This window comes from Condylostylus longicornis, unplaced genomic scaffold, assembly GCF_029603195.1.
Source record: "Condylostylus longicornis isolate FDR11 unplaced genomic scaffold, ASM2960319v2 ptg000011l, whole genome shotgun sequence".
In the NCBI taxonomy this organism is placed as follows: domain Eukaryota; kingdom Metazoa; phylum Arthropoda; class Insecta; order Diptera; family Dolichopodidae; genus Condylostylus; species Condylostylus longicornis.
In genome coordinates this window covers 2,123,961-2,149,918 of record NW_026577980.1, presented here as the reverse complement: position 1 = coordinate 2,149,918, position 25,958 = coordinate 2,123,961, and the positions used below count along the sequence as shown (strand labels likewise).

At 24.8% G+C, this 25,958-nt stretch overlaps 3 protein-coding genes across 3 annotated transcripts; 2 read left to right on the top strand and 1 right to left on the bottom strand.

The window, feature by feature from the left end:
- The first annotated feature begins 540 nt into the window (after positions 1-540).
- Positions 541-2,861, top strand: LOC129619239 (zinc finger protein 239-like). Its single transcript, XM_055534386.1, has 7 exons — positions 541-1,309; positions 1,361-1,467; positions 1,583-1,636; positions 1,761-1,892; positions 2,169-2,339; positions 2,396-2,500; positions 2,562-2,861. The coding sequence occupies exons 1-7, from the start codon at positions 570-572 to the stop codon at positions 2,747-2,749; spliced, it is 1,497 nt and encodes a 498-aa protein (XP_055390361.1). The 5' UTR covers positions 541-569; the 3' UTR covers positions 2,750-2,861.
- Positions 2,862-2,997: 136 nt separating this feature from the next.
- LOC129619240 (nucleotide exchange factor SIL1) lies at positions 2,998-5,304 on the top strand. The gene is made up of 2 exons (XM_055534387.1): positions 2,998-4,850; positions 4,934-5,304. Exons 1-2 carry the CDS (start codon positions 3,901-3,903, stop codon positions 5,019-5,021), a joined length of 1,038 nt encoding a protein of 345 aa, XP_055390362.1. The 5' UTR covers positions 2,998-3,900; the 3' UTR covers positions 5,022-5,304.
- Positions 5,305-5,466: 162 nt separating this feature from the next.
- Positions 5,467-19,539, bottom strand: LOC129619238 (uncharacterized). Its single transcript, XM_055534385.1, has 21 exons — positions 19,403-19,539; positions 18,690-18,791; positions 18,445-18,576; positions 18,093-18,374; positions 17,859-18,031; positions 17,682-17,800; positions 17,457-17,617; positions 16,719-17,393; positions 16,501-16,611; positions 16,158-16,426; positions 15,978-16,092; positions 9,088-9,189; positions 8,893-9,024; positions 8,517-8,798; positions 8,268-8,440; positions 8,084-8,202; positions 7,837-7,997; positions 7,046-7,717; positions 6,868-6,978; positions 5,977-6,245; positions 5,467-5,888 (listed from the first exon to the last, which is right to left on the bottom strand). The coding sequence occupies exons 1-21, from the start codon at positions 19,473-19,475 to the stop codon at positions 5,712-5,714; spliced, it is 4,410 nt and encodes a 1,469-aa protein (XP_055390360.1). The 5' UTR covers positions 19,476-19,539; the 3' UTR covers positions 5,467-5,711.
- Positions 19,540-25,958: the final 6,419 nt, after the last annotated feature.

Genomic DNA, 25,958 nt, shown 5'->3' with positions numbered 1-25,958 from the left:
TTTTATATGCTTTCTTAGTGATTTTTAGATCATACATATAAAAGCTACTTGCGTTGAATCTTAACAAGAATTTTCTAATCAAATCGATAGGATAAAAAAATCGAGGCTACTTTTGGAACATCTTTATCAAAAAATAATTGGTAAATAAGGTAAAAAAACAAACCCTTATAAATCATTAAACCATGGATAGTTAAGTGGTTAGTGGAATGGTAGAGAAATCATTAATCAAATCTAAAAAGTTTATTTAGTCAAAATAATTAAAGAAAAATTTTTGGTGACAGCATTCACATCAGAGACACTGCAAATGTCAGAATTAACATTAATCCTTTTAGGTTTTGTTTGATATTATAAAAATTTTACAAAAAATTGTGGTTTTTGATTGCCGGAAAAATATAACGACATTTAATTCTAGTAATATAAAATCTTTTAACAAAGTTGAATGTGTAAACACCACTTTACACAAAACAAAATCTACTAAAATTTTTCGATAGTTTTTGTATAAAATATCGACATACATAAATGCATATAGGTATAGTAAATAAGTCAAAAAAGATTTGGAAATTGATGAAATGACTAAACTTTCTTTAAAAAAGATTCATAATATAAAAACTTATGCTAGGGAAAATGTAAAATCCTCATATAATGCTGTGCCAAGCCAAGGTGAAGTGTTTATAGTTCAAAATTCTTCCAAAGGGCTATGCTGGATTAGTTGCAAAGTATGTAAAAAAAAGTTTGAGCGTCTTGAAAAATTTCTAAGTCATTTTATCAAAACGCATTTAAAAGACCAAACTGACCAAATTAGTGGAGCGTGCCCCCAAAATTCTAATGAAAAAACAAATACAATTGACGGTGAGAATAACAATAATGAAGAATTAATTAGTTTTGAAAAAAATATTGAAAATATTCAGAATAAACTTGTAAATGAAAATGTAGAGGCTTTTGAAAATATTGACGGTGATGTTGAAAATACACAAGCTGAAAGTAGTGAATTGAATATTGGTGATGAATTGAATATTAATCATAAATTGGATAGTGATCATAAATTGGATATTAATCTTCCACTTGGAGATGATTCAGAATTTCTTGAAAATAATGAATTAGAGTCCAATATTAAAAAAAAATCAAATAATGAAAAACAATTGTGTCCCCAATGTGGCAAAATTTATTTAACGACAAGCTCATTAAATTATCATATTAAAACTCATTTTGAACCATCGTCTACGAGGTCATTTAAATGTGAAGAGTGTGGAACAAATTTGACTTCAAAAACAGGTTTACAAATTCATATGCGAATTCACAGTGGAGAAAAGTTGTTAAATTAATTAAGTATGTAATGAGAGTAATTTTTGTTTTTTTTTAGACCTGAAAAATGTAGTTTATGTCCCAAAGCTTATCGTACACGAACTGCGCTTAAAGTTCACTTTACGACTCATACAGGGCAGTTGAGATTTCCTTGTTCATTTTGTGGTAATCACAATTAGCATATATTTCAGTGTTATCATTTTGCTTTTATAGAACATTACATACATATACATATATGTATGTGCCTGTATAACACGTGCTAAACCCTTTTATATTGCAGAGAAAAGGTTCCGTATTAAAGCTCAATTGCAAATACATGAGAGGGTTCATACTGGTAAGTAAAACGATATACATACATAAGACTCCATGCTCATTCAATTACGTTTAATCGTCCAACTTTTTCTCAAGTAGTTCTTCTAGTTTCAATCTAAAGTAGATTTTTTTTTATACTTATATAGATGACAAACCAGTTCAGTGTGATGTATGCGGTGCTAGATTTCGTTGCACTAGTGCTATGAATGTTCATAGAAGACAGCATCAAACCCACGCAGAAAAAAAATTCCAATGCAAATTGTGTTCAGTTTATATAAGTAAGTAGATACACTTCAGCCAAACAAATACTTCTTACATTTAGTGAATCGAACTAAAAAATAGGTTTTGCATTAATATTACATAAATTTGAATAAGGATAAAATTTTGCATGAATGAAGAAATGTATGGTATGGTATTCAATGGTATGAGACCGATGAGGTACAAAATCATACATTGTATGCTTTTTGCATTTTCGTGTATGTATGTATGTAGCTCCAAAATATAATTCACATGCATTTGAATACATAAAATTTGTTGTTTTTTTTTAAATTTAGGTAAAAACTTAAGGGAGTACCATAGAAAAACTCATGAGAAAACAAAAAACTACTCTTGTTTAAAATGTTCGGAATGTTTCCGAACGCAATCTTCATTAAGATGCCATTTGTTTAGAGAGCATAGGTGTGCACCAATTGTTAAAAAAACCTATCTAAATCTAGAAAAAAAAGGTTCAACGTCGATATAAAAATTGTTAACATTAATCAAACTGATCTTATTATTACAGGCTTATATAAGTTAGGTGAGATTTTCCGTGAGGTTTCTGATATAAAGGAAATCGTTGAGGCAAAAAATAAAACATTCAAATGTGGAATTTGCTCATCTGGTCACAGTATGTTTTTAAATTTGAAAATTTGATCACAAATTTAATTTTAGCGATTTTAAAATTTTAGCAACGGAAAAAAGTTTGAAAATGCACGAAAGAGTACATGCTGAAACAAAAGATTACAAGTGTGATGTATGTGGCAGCGAATGTTTTCGAACTTATGGTGACTTACATTATCATATGAGGAGAAAACATGCTTGCACGCCAAAAGCCAATTCCAATTATACATTAATAGGTGGAAGACGCCGAAAATGAAAATATGTATATCGATGCAAATTGTGACTTATGTTTGGTTCTTGACTTGGTTTTTGTGAACGTCTCTTTATTTGAATCAAATTTTTTTTTATATTTTTAAAAAAATGTCAAACGAAGGAAAAAAAAAAGGAAAATTTTTCAATTTTATTCATAAAAACCAATGAACTATCAAGATAAAAACTAGTTCAACTTGAAAATGTTCCGTTTAAAAGCGACAAAACCCTTATGCGCCCCAAAAATTTCTTTTTTTATCTTCAAAAAGTGTAAACTTTAGGCGGATTTCCACTCAATGTCCGGACGTCCGGACAAAATTTTCAACCAATCAGAAACCTTCATTTTACTAACACATAGGTAATACTAAAATAACTTGACAGTTCGTTCATCCAATTTTTTGAGTTAAAAAATATTTAACTTCTGGCTGAAGGCTGAAGCAAAAACACACACTCAATAGCAAACGTCAGTCCATCAGAAATGTCAGTTCTTCGGGAGTAGTGGAAATCAACCTTTTTATGTTCATGATATTTGCATTTGCATCTTAACAGTGTAAAAATATTATTGTCCGGACGTCTGGACATTGAGTGGAAATCCGCCTTTTATATAAAAAATATACATGCATATATATACATGTGTGTATGCAAAATGTTCTTGAGTAATGTAATTTTCGAGTGAGATTTCGAGTGATATTTCGTATCGTGCCTCCCTGTTTTTTAAAATGTATACAATACTATTCACTTTGTTTTTGAAGGTGCAATGCTCAGCTGATGATTTCAGAAAAAAAAATCCAATTGAAAAACAGCAATTTATTAGAAAAATTTTCCATTAGAAAAACGGAGAATTCTGATTCGAAAGTGAATAAAAAGTGACAGACAAAAGTGAGATTCATACACAATTAAACTGTTAATATTTTCTACTCAAGATGTCGCTAATTATTCATATTTCTTTCATTCTGCCAACTTTACGAAATAAAATGTTCTTGAAATTTCTAGATATTTCAGAGTAAAAAAAAAGGTAAACAAACTTAATAAAACGAAAATAGGTTATGGTTGACTGCTAGTATTTTGTTATATTCGATTCTGGCAACATACATTGTATGTCTCTTGTTTAAGAATAAATAATACATTTTCAAATATCTGAGAATTAAATATTTTAAAATGAAAAACGAAAACAGTAATAGTGATTTACAACATCCACGGATTGATTCATTGCAAGCTCTGTTAAGGTTTGCTATCCAACAGACCAAATCTGAAGATGCACCACATGAATCTGTATATGAACAAATGGATCCAGAGAGAAGAAAATTTTTGGAAAATGCTTTAAAAAGTTGGACTGTTGATATTATGGAAGAATTAGAAAAGGCTGTAAAAATTCTTGAATCAGCAGAATCTAGTGTTGATGAGAAATTACAATCACTTGAAATGATTGAAGAATTAGCTGGTGACATAGATTTAGCTAACAATTTCTTGAAAATTGGTGGAGCCAATATTATTATTTTATGCTTAAACTCCGAAGATTCTCGAATAAAAACTTCGGCTATTGAATTGGTTGGTGAAATAAGTCAAAACAATCCATTTGCACAATCGCACTTTACAGAAATAGATATGATCCCTCGCTTGATAAAATTTTTGAATGATAGTGATAATAATGTTATTAAAAGTACTTTACATGCGATATCATGTTTAGTGAGGAGGTATGAACCAGCTCTTGCTATTTATGTAGAAAAAGATGGTTTAGAAATGATTTTAGATTGCATAAAACGAAAAATTTCGGAAGAAAAAATATTGACAAAAGCTGCGTTTTTAGTTGATGCTTTGTCGATTGAATTTCCAGAAGTTCGAGAACAATTTTTAAAATTGGGAGCTATTGAAATCTTATTTTATATTTTAAAGGAATCATTAAAATGTTATGATGGAAATTATAGCGCAAAAGTAGAACACATTTTATCAGCATTAAAAACTCTATCAGAATCTAGTAAAGCAAAAGAAAGATTGAAAGTCATCGAAAATGTTCAAAGTACTTTAAATCAAATTTTAGATTTATGTCATTCAAAGGATGAATGTGAAGAAATTATTAGTCATTCAAAATATATCCTTAATATTTTTAAGTAAGTAAATTTTTTTGAAACAAGAATATTCCAAAAAAAAAAAAAAAATACAGGTTTATAAATCAGATTTATTTTCTTTTTAGCAACGACGTAGGTAACGTGTCACAAACAACAGGTCCACCAAGTTACCAAGTTTCTATATGGCAAGACAGAACAAAGCCAACACAGTGAATTAAAATCAAAATTATTAAACAGTAGCTAATATTTCCGAAAACTGCAAAAAAATTTATGTTCCAATTTTTCAATAAAAAAACAAAATTTTTTTCTATTAAAATTTTCAATTAAAATTTAAAAATTGCAATCATTTAGATTAAAAAAAGGTATATTCATATATATGCATGAATGTATGTTCATATGCATGTATATATGTGCGTATAATGTAGTGATTATAGCTTAATTTATTAATCTTTCAATAAATACTAATAAATATAAGTTTTGTATAAGTTACTATGTATGAATTGTGTTTCATTATTGTTCAGGCAATACACTTTACAGCATTCTAATTTGAATTTAAATAAGTGTAACTGGTAGATACTCCACGAAGGCAATAAATTGCCGACTGTATTATGGATTTATAAAAGTATATAAAGAATAGGTAAAAAAAGATATGGTTAGGTACATTAATTTAAAATTTTTACTAACTTTATTATTTCATTCATTTTTTTAGTTGAATATAAAAAAAAAATAAGGTAAGGTGTTGTCGGTAAAGCTCCAAATTAAATGAGCATAAATTACATGGTACCATAATCTTAAATTCTATATTGTCGTGTAATATACATTGTATGTATATATTTTGTAAAATGTATGTATATTTCTAAATTTGAATACTAGAAAAAAATTTTATTCATTTTTAAATAAAAATTATTGACTTAAAAAATATGCAAACAAAACTATAAAAGTGGAAGACAAAGCATTAATATATATAGTTACTGCTGAATTGCCCGAACATTTTTCAACATCCTTAAACAATTTTTTATAGTTTTCTACCGTACGTGCTTGATTTGGTGAATCCGGATGAGTTAAACCAATTGTAGAATCCTAAAATGAAATAAAAAACCAAAATTATATTCATATATGAATACATTGCAATATATATATGTTGTTGCATGTTTGTATATTTATGTACCTTGAACAAAATATTCCTTTGTCCTTCATAAATATTGTATATTTTAAAACTGGGATTATTCTTTCTAATAAAGTAATGTTCTAACGCTTGAAGTACATGTACAACTGATGAAGTTTTAGGTGATTTTCTGTACATTACGATTTCACCATCAACAATTGTTGTTAAAGCACAATCTAAATCAATATCAAATCCATTTTCTTTACTTAAACTATTGTTTCTACATAAAGCTTTAAATCGATTTGCATCTATTTCAACTTCTTCTGCATGCACTGGATAGTATATTTGTAAATAAAAAATTAATACTTGATAATATAATGTAGGTATAGCAATAATATATGTACATATTTTATGAAGCATATTTAAATATTTTAATGTACATACATTAATACATATGTTAGTAAAATAAAATATATACTGTGAGCGTCAAATTTCAATAAAATATATACTAAAATTGAGCCCCTTTACTTTTGCAAAGCTGAAATTTTAATATAAAAATTTCCAACAAAAGCAAAATATCGTTCAAAATTTTATGCATATTAATTTGAACATTTAAAATTACATACATAATATTTAACTAAAAGATGTTGGATTTTCGACAAAAATCCTTTTTTCAGATTTTATGAGAGTTTGCAACCTCTCGGCTGCAAATTATGTTGGCTAGCTTTTGCCAGGCACAGTGTAATTGATGTAGTTACTTAAATTTTTAAGATACAAATGAAAATGTTAACTGGATATTTTCAAAAGCAACACTGTTTTTGATATGCAATGGTACATGAAGGCAAATTTAGACCCTCACAGTCTGTATACACATAATGTACATGTATGCACATTTTTAAGTATATATTATGATTGTGTATTTAGAGGAAAATATGTGTGCACCAATTTTTTTACCTTTAAGGGATTGCAATTCCAAAACTGCAAAATCTCCTACCTCATTTAGGCATTTTAAAGCTCCCCGATTACCGAAATAACGATTGCTACCATTTGCAGCACAACTTGATACTAAAATTTTTAATATTTTCTTTTAAAAATTTTTGTTTAAAAATATGTCTAAAAGGGACAAAATTACTTGTTGCAGTTTTCCAAGATGGTTCCAATGAAGTCTCATTACCACTTTCATTAGTATTTATTGAAACACCGAGACCATTGTTTCCTTCATTACCAGAATTGCCACCTTTAAAGCACAAACTACACAAAGTTGTTAATGATTCATCATTTGTTTTAACATATTTCCAATCTTGAGCGCCTGGCAAACATGATTCTCCAAAATGATCTTTCAACATTTTTCCATAATTACAATTATTTTTATCGAAAATTTTTTTATCTTTTAATTCGTTAATTAATGAGACTGCCGTACTTGAACCATATTCAGGAAGACAAACTTTTTTTGATTTTAAATCCGCAAAATTTTTGATATCGCCGTTCTCCTTAATAACAATAACAATGGATGAAAATTGATCATTTTCAGTATCAAAAAATAATGCCGCAGTAAGGTTATAATTTGAACGAGCTAACCACCCATAATTTGAATCGATTCCCATAAAATCAGTATCGTTACGACTTATATCTTCTAAGCATTGTACAGGTCCATTAACTGGCGATCTACATTTGATTTGTGGATATATTCCAGTACTAATACCACCAGCTCTTGCTATGAGACATTTTCTGTATTCAACATCTGATACTGTACACCAAGAAATATGCATATTGCAAAATGTGTCATCAATTGGAACTGGTCGATCTATTACAGTGAATATATGATAGACATTAATGTTTATTATGTACATAGTGTTTTAGTTTATTGATATGTTAATGAGAATAATAATTTGATGCAAAACTTAATAAAATAATAAAACACACATGGTATTATATAGTCCTTAGGACTTTGAATTTTAGTCCAGTCAGTTTTTACGAATTCTTCAACTTTCAAAACTTTTCTTAAGGCTGATTCCCAACTTATCCCTTCTAATCCTTTTTGCATCCATTGGGCTAATTTTTTCTGGATATCCCAATCAATATCACTATAGTTGAAAATATATATATATAGTGATTTAAATAGATAACAAGCAATTATTAAAAGCAAAGGTTGTTGATAAAAAAAACTTACGATCTCGCAATAACAGCTTTCCATGGTTGACGTAACCAAGTGCAGGGATGTCCGCTTTGTGTAATAAGAGCTGTGTTTCCATCAGCGCATAAATAACGGTAATCATCAGGATTGACATCCTAGAAACAGTTACTTTTCATTAAAAAGAAACAATAAAAATATAACAATTGTAATTATTATTTACTGCTGTAGTATTAAAAAATAGTTGTGCTTCTTGTAAGGATACGTAGGCAACGTCACCAGCATCTTTTAAACATTTTAGTGCATTTTGATGATTCTGATCCAGTTCAGGTTTATCACTATATTTGCATTCCTTTTTATTTGGGCATAATTTACATAGGGATGGATATTGTTTCTCTTAAAAATTTTGAAAGTTATAAAACATAACATTTATACTTAAAATTAATATTTTTTTTTTTAATTTTTAACTTACTTAGTTCTTTATCCTCATTTTGATCATATGACCAAATACCAGGACGACATGAGTCACCGAAAAATTGACTTAATGCTGCTACTTCTAATTCAGATGGTGATTTATTTTTTTCACATTTTGGTGTAACAACTGAACGTTCGAAATGTTTGAAAAAACGTTCAGACCACTTTTCGTTTGGATTATAATCAAAACCTGGATGACAATATTTTTTACCTTTTAATCCATCTAAACCATTCTGATGAGTTTGTCGTACAATCACAACTGATTCAAAATCAGAAACCGCTATAATGAATTTTTAAAAAATAATTAATTTGTGTTGTCTTTTATTAGAAAGTTTTTTAAACAAAGTATTTGTAAGTATGTACGAGTATATTACCGTTACGACGTTCCTTATGTGCAAATGATTGTACCACAGATAATTCTGGCATCTCTAATACAGCTAATTGTAAAATACTTTCAGCGGAAAACATTCCGAAATCGGCTGTTTTATTTTGAATTCTTCGTGCACCTTGCATTATATATTTAATATTAATTTTATTTACATGTTATGTAATTGTCAAAAATTTCTTACATTCAATACTATCCTGGACCCATACGCAATTGACTTTACTATCACCACGTGACATTTGGGTGCATATTTCTTTGCTTCCATCTCCTGAACAAACTTTGTATACTGAAATCAAGTTGAGAATAATAATTATGTTTGAATTTTCAATATGTATGTTATGTAGAATTGAAGTTATAATTAAAAATAACGTTGCTAACGCAAAAAGTTGAAATCGGAAGTCTATTTAATATAAAAATGTACCGGTCAAGATTTCATAATAATTATAATAAATTTGAAAATAAAAAAACAATTAATTTATATAAAAATAATTACGTCAACTTATTAATTTTATTTTTCGAATGGCCGATAAGATAAAATAAATAAATAAATTTCGACCATTATGATATTAACTAGAGGAACCTATTTTGATGAGTAACATTTTCTTAAACATTCTTTAACAGTTTGCTAGTAAGTTTCGTTAAAGCGAACAGAACTCAAATTTTAAATTTCAGAAAATTATTAGATAATTACAGAAATACTGTCAAAAATATAAAACTAACAGCGTAAATGAAAGTTTGGTTTTTCCCGAATATCTCCGAAACATTTGTTAATTAAATTGTTTTAACAACAAGAGATTAAATATGAAATTTTATAAAAATCTACCTTCTTGTATATAAGCAAAGTGATCCCAGTTGTTCAAGAAACCTGATTTCTCCGAAAAGTTTGTTATTTCTTTACATTGTCAGACGCAACTTACATATTTACAATTTTTTAAGACAATCTGTTGATTTTTTGACTAAAAAATGTTCCTTATAATTAAGATCAATAAAATTGTTTTCAGCTTACTTTCAACACAAAAAAAATGTATTGATTAGTGTAAGAGACAGATTTGTTACTAATTATGATTTCTATATTGAAATGAAATACGATTTCCTAGAAGTATGCAACAAGTATACTATATTCGATACTTATTCTAAGTATCGAATCAATAAGTGATATTCGATATTTTAGAATAAACTCCAATATATTTATTTCGAAGGGATATTTTTTCCCCCAAAACTTGGGCAATTTGAAATTTTTTTGTAATTAAGTCATCATTTAAACCTATATATTATATAATCTTAATATTATTCTCATATTTTATATTTATACATACATATATACATATACATATGCATATATTTGTATAATTTGCGTTAAGTTTTTTTAATATTTAGTCGATATAACATGTATGTTTGTAATTTGAAATTTGAATTGATTAAGTTATTGAAAAAATTTATTATTATCTTGTGCTATAGTTATTATCTGATATGATAAGTCAATAAAATTTTTTGAAAATATATTGTTGACTGTACAAATTAATGTATAATAATATTTTTTATATATGTACATACATACATATGTATATAAACATATTAGGTGAGATATAATATTGTAGGACATTAAAATACCCTTCCTTACGTATAAAGATAATGTATGTGTACTTGCTTAATTGAAAAATAAACTAAGTCTATGCCTTAAATAAATTGATAAAAATAAATTTTTTTAATTTATAGGATCGGTCAAAGTAGGTATGTTCTTAAAACTTTCAAATATTTGAATAAAATTCAATTGGGAAGTTTAAAAATTTTATAATATTACAATACAGGTTTGAAACTTTTGAAATTAATTTAATTAATTGAAAATATTTTTTATAATTAAACCTGGAAAAATAAAATTGGCTTGTAGGCTTATGCTTTAAAATGTATTAATTAAAATTATGTACAAATCTAATTTCGAATTTTCTTTGGAAAAATTTAATAAAATGTAAATTACCTTTGGGGCTTAGACAGATATGAAATTTTTAATTTTACAATTTACAGCTTCTTGATTGTAGAATCGTTGAGCGAACATCTAAAGTACTTTAACTCAATTCAAATCGATTGTGTTAACTAAAAATTACAATTAATTTGTAAAAAATTACAAACTGTTTGATTGTTTAATTGCATGCGATCTTACAGTTGCATGTGAGCGCGTTTGAATATAAAACCTATGAAATAAGCAATCAAACAGTTGTAAAACTAAAAATTGCATATCTGTCTGTATCCTTATATAATTGTAATTTGTATAAATAAACACTAACCTTCATCATATGCATCATTTATATTACATAAATATAAAAGAACAAAAACTATTGAGAAAATTTTTAATTCCATTTTTTACTAAAATTTAATTTTTTAATTTTTACACATAAAAATTAATTTAAAAGAAAATTAAATAAATTAACACGCCCGTGGACGCACTTAAACTGAACCCTTAATTCTTATAAAATATAAAGTTCAATTTCAATTGCTGATTTAAAAATAAAAAAAAAATTTTTTATCTAATCTTTTATCATATCTTACATACTCAGTGTTGCGATATTGAAAGATTTTTCTATATTATGAGAATTTGAACGAAAAATTTAATAAGAGAAAAGGGAATTCAATAAAAATATGTGAGAATTTTCATAAATCACACAATACTACTTTCATCTCGTTCATGCCTATACTGGTCATAGATATCAAATGTTTAGAATCAAAAAAAAATACAAAACAAAATTATATGCGAGGGCTCCTCAAAACTATCTGTTATATTAATTACTAATTGTATACTTATTGCTTTTATGAAAGCATATTGAATAAGCGTACAGAAACTATATCATTAAAATTTCAATAACTATAGTGGTATAGAGAATTCAGGAGCATTTGCAAGAAATCTGTAATTTGTACAACTATATACTAATTTGACTATAATTCGTGAACATTCTCCTGCTATTCAAACATTTTTCTCTTATAAAAAAAAAACAATCTTAATACTTTATAGTAACACAAATGCCTAGTCGGGCGAATTTTTAAATTTCTAAACAGGTCTATTGTAAGACACAGCCGATTCCTGTTGCATATTTTCCTAATAACGTATATTTTTTCAATGCTATGCACAAACATCATTATGGCATACTATAATAATTTACTGTTATGGTAGTAAGTTTTGTTTTTGATGTTTCATGAATACGGGAATATTTATGAGAATTTTTAATGTGTTTTGTGAGAAATTCTAATAGATTAAACATTTCGTATATACTTTGTTGGAATTTGACAAATCTAAATATAGCAACACTTCTTGTATCTACACTCACATGCTATACGTACTCTAAATAAAATTTATTTGTATATACCTTACTACATAAATATATTAAAATTTTCTCAAATTTGCAAGAAAAATCAAAAATCGAAATTATTAATCTCAGAAAATTATGAATGTATGTATAATATTTGTATATTATATGTGTGTATATATAATTTTTTATGTTATATCGGATTATTTAGATTTTAAATGGTAAAAAGAGTGAAATTAAATTACTAAATATTGTATGTTTACATTGTGTGCTCATATCAATATTTCAATAATAGTAATAATATAAGTGACATCACTGTTTTCTAAAATAGATATCGTTTGTTAAAATTCTATTGAATTTGAAAAGGTATGGCTTGTATGCGATTAAAATGAATCATAATTCATTTTTACATTTATACACATTTACTCAACTCTAATAAGTTAATAATTAAAAATTTTCAGTAATTAAATTTTACATTGATAAATATTAATACGAGTATTGTAAAGGGTGTTCTACAAGTTTATATTTAGGATTATATGATTCTCCCATATATTATGCTCCATTATTATAAAAGAAAAATATTTTTAAGGAATATCCGAATGCAAATAGATTCCTAATAGGAGGTGACTACAATGCCATACATAAGGGTTGGAATTCTAGAATGACCTAAACTAGAGGTAGATAAATAGTGAAAGCTTTTTAGGATTTTGGATTTGTTATACTATCATTCTACTGCTAATACGATTTATTGGTCTTCAGATGCTAACAAAAGAATTTTATCGAATTTTTTGAATTTGGAAGATAATTTTGAATAGCCTTTAAATTATCTTAGTTTAAATTAGGTAAAGTCACCTTTACCTTTACCTTTAAATTAGGTAAAGTCACATAGGCCAAAATATCTGTTACCAATGATATCAAAATTGGAAGACCGGACATTCTTAATATTTCACACTTTGTGATATAGGCGGCACCTTAATGTGTCATATTTTTTTTTTTCAAATACTACTAAACACATACAAATATGTATATAGAAATTTATACTATTATATTAAATATATTTATCATAAAATTTGATTTGCTTTTGATTATTTACTTAAGCCACATACACATACATATGTACATACATAATCACACATCCGTATACATATATGAGAAATAGTGAATGAAGTGTCCAACTGATAACTGAATTTGTCATAAATTCATTACTGTTACGTAATATTTTATTTGTTTTTTTGTTTTTTGCAATGATTAAGTAGTTAGAAAAATAAATGAATCTTTTTTTTCAAAATTTTAAGGAAGAAATGAATGAAAAAAAAAATATTGATAAACTACGAGGTTTTTTATAATTAGAATGAGAAGTAAGATACGAAAAGCTTCAATTGTATAAGAAGAATATCTAACCCGTCCCGGTGAAGACACTAAGAATGTTCATAAGGCATGCATTTTGAAGTACGAAAACATTTTAATATATATATGTATATATATATTTGGATTTTTTATCTGCTATCTGCTTATTGTTGTTTGATTAAATTCGTATTTTCGTTTTAATACAATATGAATTCAATTCAAATATACATGCCCCGTGAGGTAGGCAAATTTTTCAAATTTCTCAATTTCCATGTTATTTCGATTCTTTTTTATAATTCTTCTAAAATGCTACCAAACATAAGACTATACAGCTAAAATAATTATTAATAATATTAACTATTGACAATTGTTACAAATTTATTATTAATTTTTTGATTATTAAATTTGTGTTCCGAATTTGGCCCAATAGAATTTATTCCATACAATTTTTTAATTGTGATTTGCAGAACTCAATATTAAATGATTAATTATGCCGAATCAAATGTGAACAGCCGAAACCCTTTTTTTCCCACCACAAATGGTATCTCATACTTTATGGGAATAAAAGTATATTTCTATTAATTAATGTGTTGGTGATATATAAATGTATGTACATGAGTAAATTAATGTCTATAAGGTTGTAATTATGCATACAACATAATATTTTCATAATCAAAATAAATTCTTTTTGAAATTTCCGTAAAAAAAAATCTTTTCTTTTTTGTTCAGGGCTTGACAGAAAATTTTTCTCATTTGTCATCAATATTACAATTATTTGACATAATTGGCTTCAAAATCAAAAGTTAATAAAATTTTTGTATTTAAAAAGGCATGTTTATATTTCTCATTGCAATTCCAATTTAAATTCTGAATTGTTATTTAAAATTCTTAAAAAAAAATGTAAAAACGAAAAAAAAAAATTTCATTTGAAGGAAATAATTGTTATAGCGTGACTGTTGTTCGTTGTTCAATTTATACAGTCAATTATACATTGATTTAATAAAAGTATCTATGTATATATGTTTACATTTTAAAACCATAATGACGTATTGTGCGTTAGGATCAAGTGCCATTATACACGTGAATATAAAACTTATTATACGATATATACATATATACGATTTACATACACAATATAGCGGCGTCAATATTGTAGGCCTCTTCATAACGGTATTGTTATATAAATTGAAAATTGCGCTATATTTCCGTCTATAAACTAATGTTGCTAACCTTGCTTGTTAGCATTAGTAAATTGTCGCAATATTGCGAAATTAATATTTTGATTTTATAAAATTATGTTTCTATTGTTTTCAGAATATTGAACTTCCCAGTTATGGTTTTGCAACATTACGTTTCTGAATATGTCTTGCATTTTAAATTTTAGTTGACATATATTTTTACAATTCAATAATTTTTCATATAGATTATTAAATTATCAAAAAATTAGATTATTAAATTTTGTTAAATGGCAAATTTGTAAAAAATTCATTTATATAAAACTAAAAATATTGTTAAGGCTAACATGTACCTACCTATATTAAAAATATTTTATTAGTAGAAATCTCTAATTTTGATTTATAGCTTTACAGTTCATTACGCTAGATTGTGGAACATTTTGTTAAATATTTCAAATTGATTTTGCTAAAATTTGAATAAAGGTCTTGCTCTTCCTATTCTTAAATCTTAGTTTGCGAATTATTATAAAATTTTGAATTTGTGCATACAAGTTCCTGTCATTTATCTTATGTGTTATATGATTTATTTATGCACATTAAGTAAAAAGTAAGGAAGTATGTATGCAAGTAATAATATTTATTCTAGAGATCTCATGTAAAATGTGAATTTAAAGTATTTTGAAACATTTTACATAATTATGTATTATTTTTTAGAATATTTTTTTAAATATAATAATAAAAATTAAAGTAAAATATACAAATTATAAAACATATTGTTGTTAATTTATGTACTCGTAAATAATAAATAATTATAAAATAAAAAATTAATTCATTCTAGAATCTAGATTAATAGTTTAACAATTATTATTAAATTTAAATGAGCTAATGACCGTGTAATTATTGCATGATTTAATAATTTTATTAAAATTCATTTACATATTTATACAGACTGCTTATAAAATATCAAAAATCATTTTCAAAACATTTAATATTGTCGTTTTAATAAAATTTAAAAAAACATTCATTAAATAATAATAAACATTACAATTAAAATGAAATTTATGTAATTAACTTTGAAATTAAAAATTTATTATTTATATTATAGTTTGATAAGAAGTTGAAATAATTCTTTGACGTAAATTGTACAAAGGGAGTAGAATGAACGTAGGAAAACTATTATGTAAAATTCAAACTTAGATATTTTATATACCGAATAGTGATAATTGAAATTAAGGATTTTTCATTATTATAGTTACCTCTCATATCTGGATTACCGGCACATTTTTCAATATCCCTAAATAATTTTTTATAATTTTCCACCATACGTCCTTGATTTAATGAATCCGGATGTGTTAAACCAATTGTAGAATCCTAATAAAATGTGTTTAATTTTAATTTCATGACAAAAAATAAAAAAAAGTTTTTTTTTAACGTACCTTAAACAATAAATTTCTTTCACTTTTATAAATGTTATAAATTTTAAAACTTGGATCATTTTTTCTAATAAAATAATGTTCTAATGCTTGAAGTACATGTACAACTGATGAAATTTTTGTTGATTTTCTATACATTACAATTTCACCATCAACAACTCTTGTTAAAGCACAATTTAAATCAACGTCAAAACCGGGTTCTATAGCTAAACTATTATTTTTACATAAAATTCTAAATTCATGTTCATCAATTTCGACTTCTTCAGCATGTACTAAAATAAAAAAAAATACGATGTTATCCATGAAAACAATGAGTGCAACCATATTTATTTAGAATAATTTTTACCTTTAAGTGATTGTAATTCTAATACGGCTACATCTCCAAGTTCACGTAAACATTTTAAACCACCACGATTACCAAAATATCTATTTCCAATATCAGCTTCACAATTTGTAACTGTAATCAATATAAAAATAAAAATGATTTCAATAATAATTAATTTCAAAATAAAATTTTTCTTTTACTCTATAAAATTCAAAATTTTAATATATGTATGTATGTACATTTAGCTTTTTTCCATGCTGGTTCAAAAGATGTTCTAGTACCAATATTACTTGTTTGTGTATTAATTGAAACAGCTAAATCACCACCTCCATAACCTTTATCACCACTTTGATGACAAAGTTTACATAATGATGTAAATGATGTATTTTGCGTTTCGATATATTTCCAATTTTGAGCACCTGGTAGACAAGAATCACCAAAGAAATTTTTCAACATAAAACCATAATTACAAGCTTCTTTATCAAAAATTTTCATATCTTTTAATTCATTTATTAATGCAACACCTGTACTAGAACCATACTCGGGAAGACAAATTTTTTTACCACGTAAATCTTCAAAACTTTTGATATTAGATTTTTCTTTAATAACAACAACAATTGTCGAGAATTGATCGACTTCAGTATCAAAGAATAAAACTGATGTTAAATTAAATCTAGAACGTGCTAACCATCCGTAATTTGAATCAATTCCCATAAAATCAGCATTATTCCGACTAATATCTTCTAAACATTGAATTGGTGTATGAACCGGTGTACGACATTTTATTTGTGGATAAATTCCAGTACTAATTCCTCCAGCACGTGAAATAATACATTTTTCTTGTTCAATAAGAGATGTTGTACACCAAGAAATAACAATATTACAGAATGTTTCTTCTGTTGGTACAGGACGGTCTACAAAAAAAAGAGAATTTCTGTAATATTTTTACCTTAAATTTTAACTTTATTAATGCTTACAGGATTCAATATAATGTTTGGGACTTTGAATATTAAAATTGGTCACTGGAACAAATTTTTCAATTTTTAACACTTTTCTTAGATCAGATTCCCAACTAACACCATCCAATCCTTTTTGTATCCATTGACTTAATTTTTTGTAAATTTCTGCATCAATTTCACTACACAAATTTTAAAATCAAATTTAAAAAATATTTTAATAACAAAGAATTTTCATTAATTTACGATCTAGCTATAATAGATTTCCACGGCTGACGTAACCATGTACAAGGATATGCATTTTTAATTGCTGATACTGTATTGCCATCTACACATAAATATTGGAATTCATCGATATTTTTGTCCTAACAAAATTCAATAATTAATTGTACAACTCTCAAATTAAACTAATAATAAAATCACCTTAGTTGAATTAAAAAAAATTTGAGCAGCTTCTAAAGATACATAAGCAATATCACCACCATCTTTTAAACATTTCAATGCATATTCGTGATTTTTTTCAAATTCTAGCTCATCTGCATAGCGGCAATCTTTTTTATTAGGACAAAGTTCACATAAAGAAGAATATTTGTTTTCTACAAAAAAAAGTTTCATTTAAGTTTTGATGCGCCCCGTGTAAAAATATGAAAAACTTACTAAGTTCTTTATCTTGATTTTCATCATGAGACCAAATGCCGGGACGACATGTATTACCAAAAAATTCACTTAGAGCAGCTATTTCTAATTCAATTGCAGATATATCTTTTTTACATTTTGGTATAACAACAGTACGTTCAAATTGTTTTAGGAAACGTTCAGACCATTTTTCATTTGGATTATAATTAAAACCTGGATGACAATATTTTTTTCCTTTTAATCCACTGAAACCGTCTTTATGATTTTTCCGAACAATAACAACAGATTCAAAATCTGAAAATTCTGCAAAAAACAAAAATAAAATAAAATTAAAAAATGAAATTTTTATTTAAATATAAAATACAAAATTTACCACTTTGTCTTTCCTTATGTGCAAAGGGTTGTACTATTGATAATTCTGGCCAATTTAATACAGCTAATTGTAAAATACTTTCAGCTGAGAACATACCAAAATCTGCTGTTTTATTTCGAATTCTTTGAGCACCTTATTGCATAAAATATAATGTTAAATATTATTTTCATAATTATTTTTGAAATTTATTTTAAAATTTTAATATAATTTTAAAATTTGATAATTGAATCAGTATTTATTCTTACATTCTATACTATCTTGGACCCATATACAATTGACTTCAGAATTACCCCGGGACATTTGTGTGCATATTTCTTTGGTTCCATCACCCGAACAAACTTTATAAACTATGTCAAAAAAAATATTTTGTTAATAATATGACAATTTTAAAGAATTTTAAATTTATAATAATGAAAGTTTTAGAAAAGCTTCATGAAGTGCACTATTTAATTATGAATTTTTAGAAAATGTTAAGTAAATGCCATCATGGAACAAACATAAAGTTACTTCTATTAGAAATTGTTTGTTTAATTAGAATTGAAAAACCACAACTTATCATAAAACTTAAAAAATAATTGAAATTAATCTTAAATTCGAGTTTATTTCCAATTCATTCAAATTTTATATATATATATCTCCCCGAAAATAGTCATGTTAGCCGCCTTTTATTACACAAAATCACAGTGTTTTAATTTTTAAAATAATTTTTAGATATTATGTACATATACAGTTGTTATCAAAAAGCCAATAATTGAAGTTTCTATTTATATACAAAGACAACATAGTTATGTATGGTTAGAAATTAAAAAAATTAGATTAAAAATTATATGTTTACATAGTTTTTAAGTTCACAACATAAAATGTAAAGTATGTATTTATGAGATTGCACATAATTTCAATTATTTCGCCTATTTTAATGTGGTGCACACATTCTGTTTGTATAACTTTAATGACTAACCATCAATTGCTATTGTAATTTGATTTAATAATGTTATTTGAAAAATTAACATGAAATATTTTTTAAAATTCATTTTTATTATTTTGAAATTTTAATTTTGGGGCAAAATATAAATTAATACGCCCGGTACGACTACAATATTTCAACTAAAATTACAATAATCGATAACGGTATTGAGAATTGCAATGGATTTTATTATTATTATCTAAAAGATAAATTGTCTTATCTTATCAAGTTAAAACAGAAAAAAAACATAAAAGAGAATAGAGTGAAAGTATTAATGAAATAAAACAGTGGGGTTAAAACCTGGAGCAAAAGCTATTAGAAGATAATTGAATTCTCTTACTTTCTTAATTATAAAGTGATAATTAAGAGAGGAAGATTATTTGAATGATAAGAAATTTAACATTTACTATTTGGAAAAAAATTTGGATTTTATCGGGTTTATTTCTGTATTTTGAAATGATTTATAAAAAAATGATTTATAAAAAAACCCATTTTATTAATTAGTTAAATAATCCATATTATGTTAGTCGCATCACTTAAAAATCTTACAATTTTCTGAATAAAATCAATACCGAAATTCGAAATTTTATACAGAAAAGCAAAATTCTTTCCAATAATATCGCATCACACCAAGTAATGCGACTAACAAAATATGAGTATTTACTTCAATTATAATGGGCAATAATATAAATCTTACATAATCGCTTTAATATAAATTATAACCAAATATTATCTATAATTTAGTTAATTTAAAAAAATTCAAAAACTTATACATAATTTAAATTCAAAAACTTATACATATTTATAAATTAATTACTATACAAATAATTATAATTTTAATTTCATTATTAATAAAATTTTTTAGAAAGTTCAAATATATTTTACACGCCAAAATATATGCAATTTCATATATACCTTTCATTACATACACATTTCTTATATTCTTAAAATTATTACGTATAATATTCGGCCAATAAATATTTGTCCTTTTTTTGTAAAAAAAAAAAATTTTATATAAAATATTTTTTAATAATTCTAAAGAAATCAATAATACCTAGTCTAGGTTTATGTGACATAATTTAAAAAAAAAATGGGGGGAAAAATAAAAAACACGGAATAATGACATTTACCTTGAATTTAAAATAACATAAAAGAAAATTTGATAACAATAGGGCATCGAAATGACACAAATGTGACTATGTATGTATAAATATTTAAATAAAAAAAAAAATAATATTCGCTTATACACATGCAAATGCATACATATACACATACATGCATAGTTTTTAAAGGAAATGAAGAAAATTTACAAATAAATTTTTACAAAGTGACCAATTTTTCATGTTTTTTAATATTAAATGACAATGAAAAATGTTAAAACTATCCTTGTATCTTTAAATTTCTGTATTTTATGTTTATATATAATTTGAATTACTTATATATTTAAGGATTGAAATTACATTATTTACTATTACAATTATTTATCTGCTCTTATTTACAAATTTAAAATATTTGATTTTTTTTTAGCATTTTAATTAAATTACTAATTAATTAATTTTTAATTAAAATGATTATTAGTACATACATATGTAAAAAATCATATTACAATTAAAAATCATATTTATGACTTGTAATATAAAGTGGGTAATTGCCTTCTTCTGGGGCTGGGTATTAGCCGTACGTTTTCCTCCTACAAGTTAAGGAAAAAAAAATCGCCATTCTCCCATACCTTATAAACTGAAAGCATTATATACAAAGTGCATATTTAAAAATACCATTGCGTAAAGTTTAAGTTTTTCATTATCCTAAAATATTTTTAACATTATCTATGATTTGTTTTATTAATTTTATATTTATGAAAGTAGTTCTTTTTGTATACAATTTAAAATTATTAATTTCATTATAATAAGTAATACAAGTGGGTTAAATGGTTAGGTTAACATACTTGACAATTTTATTGATTTATTTACAGATTTATGAATTACTACTGATTATTTATTGTGTTATACTCAACCTTTTAATACCAGTTATTATTTTTATATATCAGTTTTGTCCTATGTGATCAAATTTTTTAAATAATTATATTCAACTTAGAATTTGTTTTGACACAACAGTATAAATTTTTAATAAATATAGAAGCGTTTTTTAACACTAGATCTAATATTTAAAGTGTACCTACATTGAAAAATAAAGCTTAAAACTGAATGAACTTTTAAGTTACTGAGATTTATTTAATAAAATTCTGTACTTAAAATATTTATTGATCTGTTATAGGGAAGGTGAAGTCTGCAACCTAATTTCAAAATAAGAGCCCTATATGTTTTAATATCTAATTCTTTTCTTTATACTCTTTCATACATCCTAAACGTTAAATAAAATTAATTATAGAATATTTTTTCAAAATATTAAGGGTCAAAAAAATGTAGTTTAATACTTATTTTAATTTATGTTCGAATGTGTTTATTATTAATGTTATACGGGTACTTTGTTTGTTTTGTTTTTTTTTCTATTTCTTTTTTATAACATGAACTAAGACCTTCCATCATAATAACAACAGAGTAAAGAAAATTTACATGAAATTATAATTGAAATATAGTTCAAATTTAACTAAAGGAAAAATATAGGTAAGTATAGAATTTTTTTTTTGTATATATTCCATCAATCAATTAAATAGAAAGTCGATGGCGACTAACAATTTAACAAATGTACAAATTATAATATAAATTAATGAATAAATATGCATACATAAATATATAGAAATGAATGTATGAATGTGTGTAAATAAAATTTTTTCTTCCTGATATTATCCTTTATTTTTTATTTATTATAATTTTCTTTTATTACACAGTAATATCCGGTTTAATGTGAAATATGCGTTCTCTGAATTTTTATGGCGTTAAACGAAATTACATAAGCTGTTAAGAGATTCAAAAGAAATTGAATGGAAAATAACCGATAGATAGACCGAGAAGTAGATAAAATATACCTATATTTTTTCTCAGTAATATAATTTAATATTTTTTCTAATTTGTCGTTCTTAAAATCCAGTTTGTAGACATTTATTGCTTGATTTTCTTAGAATAAACCATAAACCCAAGCAATTTTATAAGTACATACATAAATCAATTTTTTTTAAATTTGGTCAGAAATCTGAATATGAACCTTAACCAAAATTTCAAGCTTTGCTTATTCAGCATGACATTTCATGAAAACAATAAATTCGGTTCTCGCTATTTGCTGGAGCTCAAATTGAAACAAAACTTGTATCTTTTCACTGATCTCAACGAATCAATGACCTACCACTTTCTATGCGAATTCAAACTACCAAGTGTGCTACAGTGGTGTGACGGTAGAAATTGTCGAAGATTTGTTGTACTCTATGTGGCTTAAGTTTTTTTTGATGTCTTATTTAAAATTCCCGAGCTTCGTTTTAACCAATTGCTACTGTATTACAAAAGCCGCATACATATCTATACATTTATGGTAATATCTGTGTTAATTTTATAAAATATTTATAAGGACTAAAGTTATAAATGAAAACAAAAAAAAAAAAACGTTTTGGATATTTATATACAAACATTTATATATAAAATGTATAACACATACATATGAATACAACAACAATCCATAATAATTTAGTATATTATACTTAGTATTAGTTCTTTTTATTAACAAGGTAATTCAATTCAGTCTGGTATGGTAAGCCATAGTGGCTAAAAGTGTTATAAGATTTTGGTTAGAAAATTTTGAAGAATAAAATTATTATAAAATATGAAAATTATAGTGAAATTTTATTTATTATTATAATTTTTTTCTTTTTTTTGTAGTCAGACTAAAATTAAGCACGATGTAGTCGTAAAAAAAAAAAACTTATTTAAAAATTCTGTTTAAACAGGTATTAAATTTAAATTTTATATTATTTTAAATATTAGAGTGTAAAATGTTTAATAAATTTTATTAGTGAATTAATTTTAACTAAAATAATTTATATGTAGGTGTAAATATAAAAAATTTTTATTAAGAAAACTTTTTTTAAATTATTTTACATATTTGAAAATAATAGTATTTTGTAAAGAATAAACGTTACATTTAATAGAAATTTTAATAAGTTAACAGTCAATACTTTTATTTCAAAATAATTTAAAATTTAAATCATGATTAAAATTAGATTAAAAATTATATGTTTACATAGTTTTTAAGTTCACAACATAAAATGTAAAGTATGTATTTATGAGATTGCACATAATTTCAATTATTTCGCCTATTTTAATGTGGTGCACACATTCTGTTTGTATAACTTTAATGACTAACCATCAATTGCTATTGTAATTTGATTTAATAATGTTATTTGAAAAATTAACATGAAATATTTTTTAAAATTCATTTTTATTATTTTGAAATTTTAATTTTGGGGCAAAATATAAATTAATACGCCCGGTACGACTACAATATTTCAACTAAAATTACAATAATCGATAACGGTATTGAGAATTGCAATGGATTTTATTATTATTATCTAAAAGATAAATTGTCTTATCTTATCAAGTTAAAACAGAAAAAAAACATAAAAGAGAATAGAGTGAAAGTATTAATGAAATAAAACAGTGGGGTTAAAACCTGGAGCAAAAGCTATTAGAAGATAATTGAATTCTCTTACTTTCTTAATTATAAAGTGATAATTAAGAGAGGAAGATTATTTGAATGATAAGAAATTTAACATTTACTATTTGGAAAAAAATTTGGATTTTATCGGGTTTATTTCTGTATTTTGAAATGATTTATAAAAAAATGATTTATAAAAAAACCCATTTTATTAATTAGTTAAATAATCCATATTATGTTAGTCGCATCACTTAAAAATCTTACAATTTTCTGAATAAAATCAATACCGAAATTCGAAATTTTATACAGAAAAGCAAAATTCTTTCCAATAATATCGCATCACACCAAGTAATGCGACTAACAAAATATGAGTATTTACTTCAATTATAATGGGCAATAATATAAATCTTACATAATCGCTTTAATATAAATTATAACCAAATATTATCTATAATTTAGTTAATTTAAAAAAATTCAAAAACTTATACATAATTTAAATTCAAAAACTTATACATATTTATAAATTAATTACTATACAAATAATTATAATTTTAATTTCATTATTAATAAAATTTTTTAGAAAGTTCAAATATATTTTACACGCCAAAATATATGCAATTTCATATATACCTTTCATTACATACACATTTCTTATATTCTTAAAATTATTACGTATAATATTCGGCCAATAAATATTTGTCCTTTTTTTGTAAAAAAAAAAAATTTTATATAAAATATTTTTTAATAATTCTAAAGAAATCAATAATACCTAGTCTAGGTTTATGTGACATAATTTAAAAAAAAAATGGGGGGAAAAATAAAAAACACGGAATAATGACATTTACCTTGAATTTAAAATAACATAAAAGAAAATTTGATAACAATAGGGCATCGAAATGACACAAATGTGACTATGTATGTATAAATATTTAAATAAAAAAAAAAATAATATTCGCTTATACACATGCAAATGCATACATATACACATACATGCATAGTTTTTAAAGGAAATGAAGAAAATTTACAAATAAATTTTTACAAAGTGACCAATTTTTCATGTTTTTTAATATTAAATGACAATGAAAAATGTTAAAACTATCCTTGTATCTTTAAATTTCTGTATTTTATGTTTATATATAATTTGAATTACTTATATATTTAAGGATTGAAATTACATTATTTACTATTACAATTATTTATCTGCTCTTATTTACAAATTTAAAATATTTGATTTTTTTTTAGCATTTTAATTAAATTACTAATTAATTAATTTTTAATTAAAATGATTATTAGTACATACATATGTAAAAAATCATATTACAATTAAAAATCATATTTATGACTTGTAATATAAAGTGGGTAATTGCCTTCTTCTGGGGCTGGGTATTAGCCGTACGTTTTCCTCCTACAAGTTAAGGAAAAAAAAATCGCCATTCTCCCATACCTTATAAACTGAAAGCATTATATACAAAGTGCATATTTAAAAATACCATTGCGTAAAGTTTAAGTTTTTCATTATCCTAAAATATTTTTAACATTATCTATGATTTGTTTTATTAATTTTATATTTATGAAAGTAGTTCTTTTTGTATACAATTTAAAATTATTAATTTCATTATAATAAGTAATACAAGTGGGTTAAATGGTTAGGTTAACATACTTGACAATTTTATTGATTTATTTACAGATTTATGAATTACTACTGATTATTTATTGTGTTATACTCAACCTTTTAATACCAGTTATTATTTTTATATATCAGTTTTGTCCTATGTGATCAAATTTTTTAAATAATTATATTCAACTTAGAATTTGTTTTGACACAACAGTATAAATTTTTAATAAATATAGAAGCGTTTTTTAACACTAGATCTAATATTTAAAGTGTACCTACATTGAAAAATAAAGCTTAAAACTGAATGAACTTTTAAGTTACTGAGATTTATTT

Coding starts and splice junctions, on each gene's coding strand:
- LOC129619239 (XM_055534386.1), top strand. CDS start 570: ATGACTAAACTTTCTTTAAAAAAGATTCATAATATAAAAACTTATGCT. Junction 1,637..1,760: donor ACATGAGAGGGTTCATACTG/GTAAGTAAAACG, acceptor ATACTTATATAG/ATGACAAACCAGTTCAGTGT. Junction 1,893..2,168: donor ATTGTGTTCAGTTTATATAA/GTAAGTAGATAC, acceptor TTTTAAATTTAG/GTAAAAACTTAAGGGAGTAC.
- LOC129619240 (XM_055534387.1), top strand. CDS start 3,901: ATGAAAAACGAAAACAGTAATAGTGATTTACAACATCCACGGATTGAT. Junction 4,851..4,933: donor TATATCCTTAATATTTTTAA/GTAAGTAAATTT, acceptor TTTTCTTTTTAG/CAACGACGTAGGTAACGTGT.
- LOC129619238 (XM_055534385.1), bottom strand. CDS start 19,475: ATGAATTTTAAAAAATATTTCATGTTAATTTTTCAAATAACATTATTA. Junction 16,427..16,500: donor AGAATTACAATCACTTAAAG/GTAAAAATTATT, acceptor TTTTTATTTTAG/TACATGCTGAAGAAGTCGAA. Junction 6,246..6,867: donor GGAATTGCAATCCCTTAAAG/GTAAAAAAATTG, acceptor TATACTATCCAG/TGCATGCAGAAGAAGTTGAA.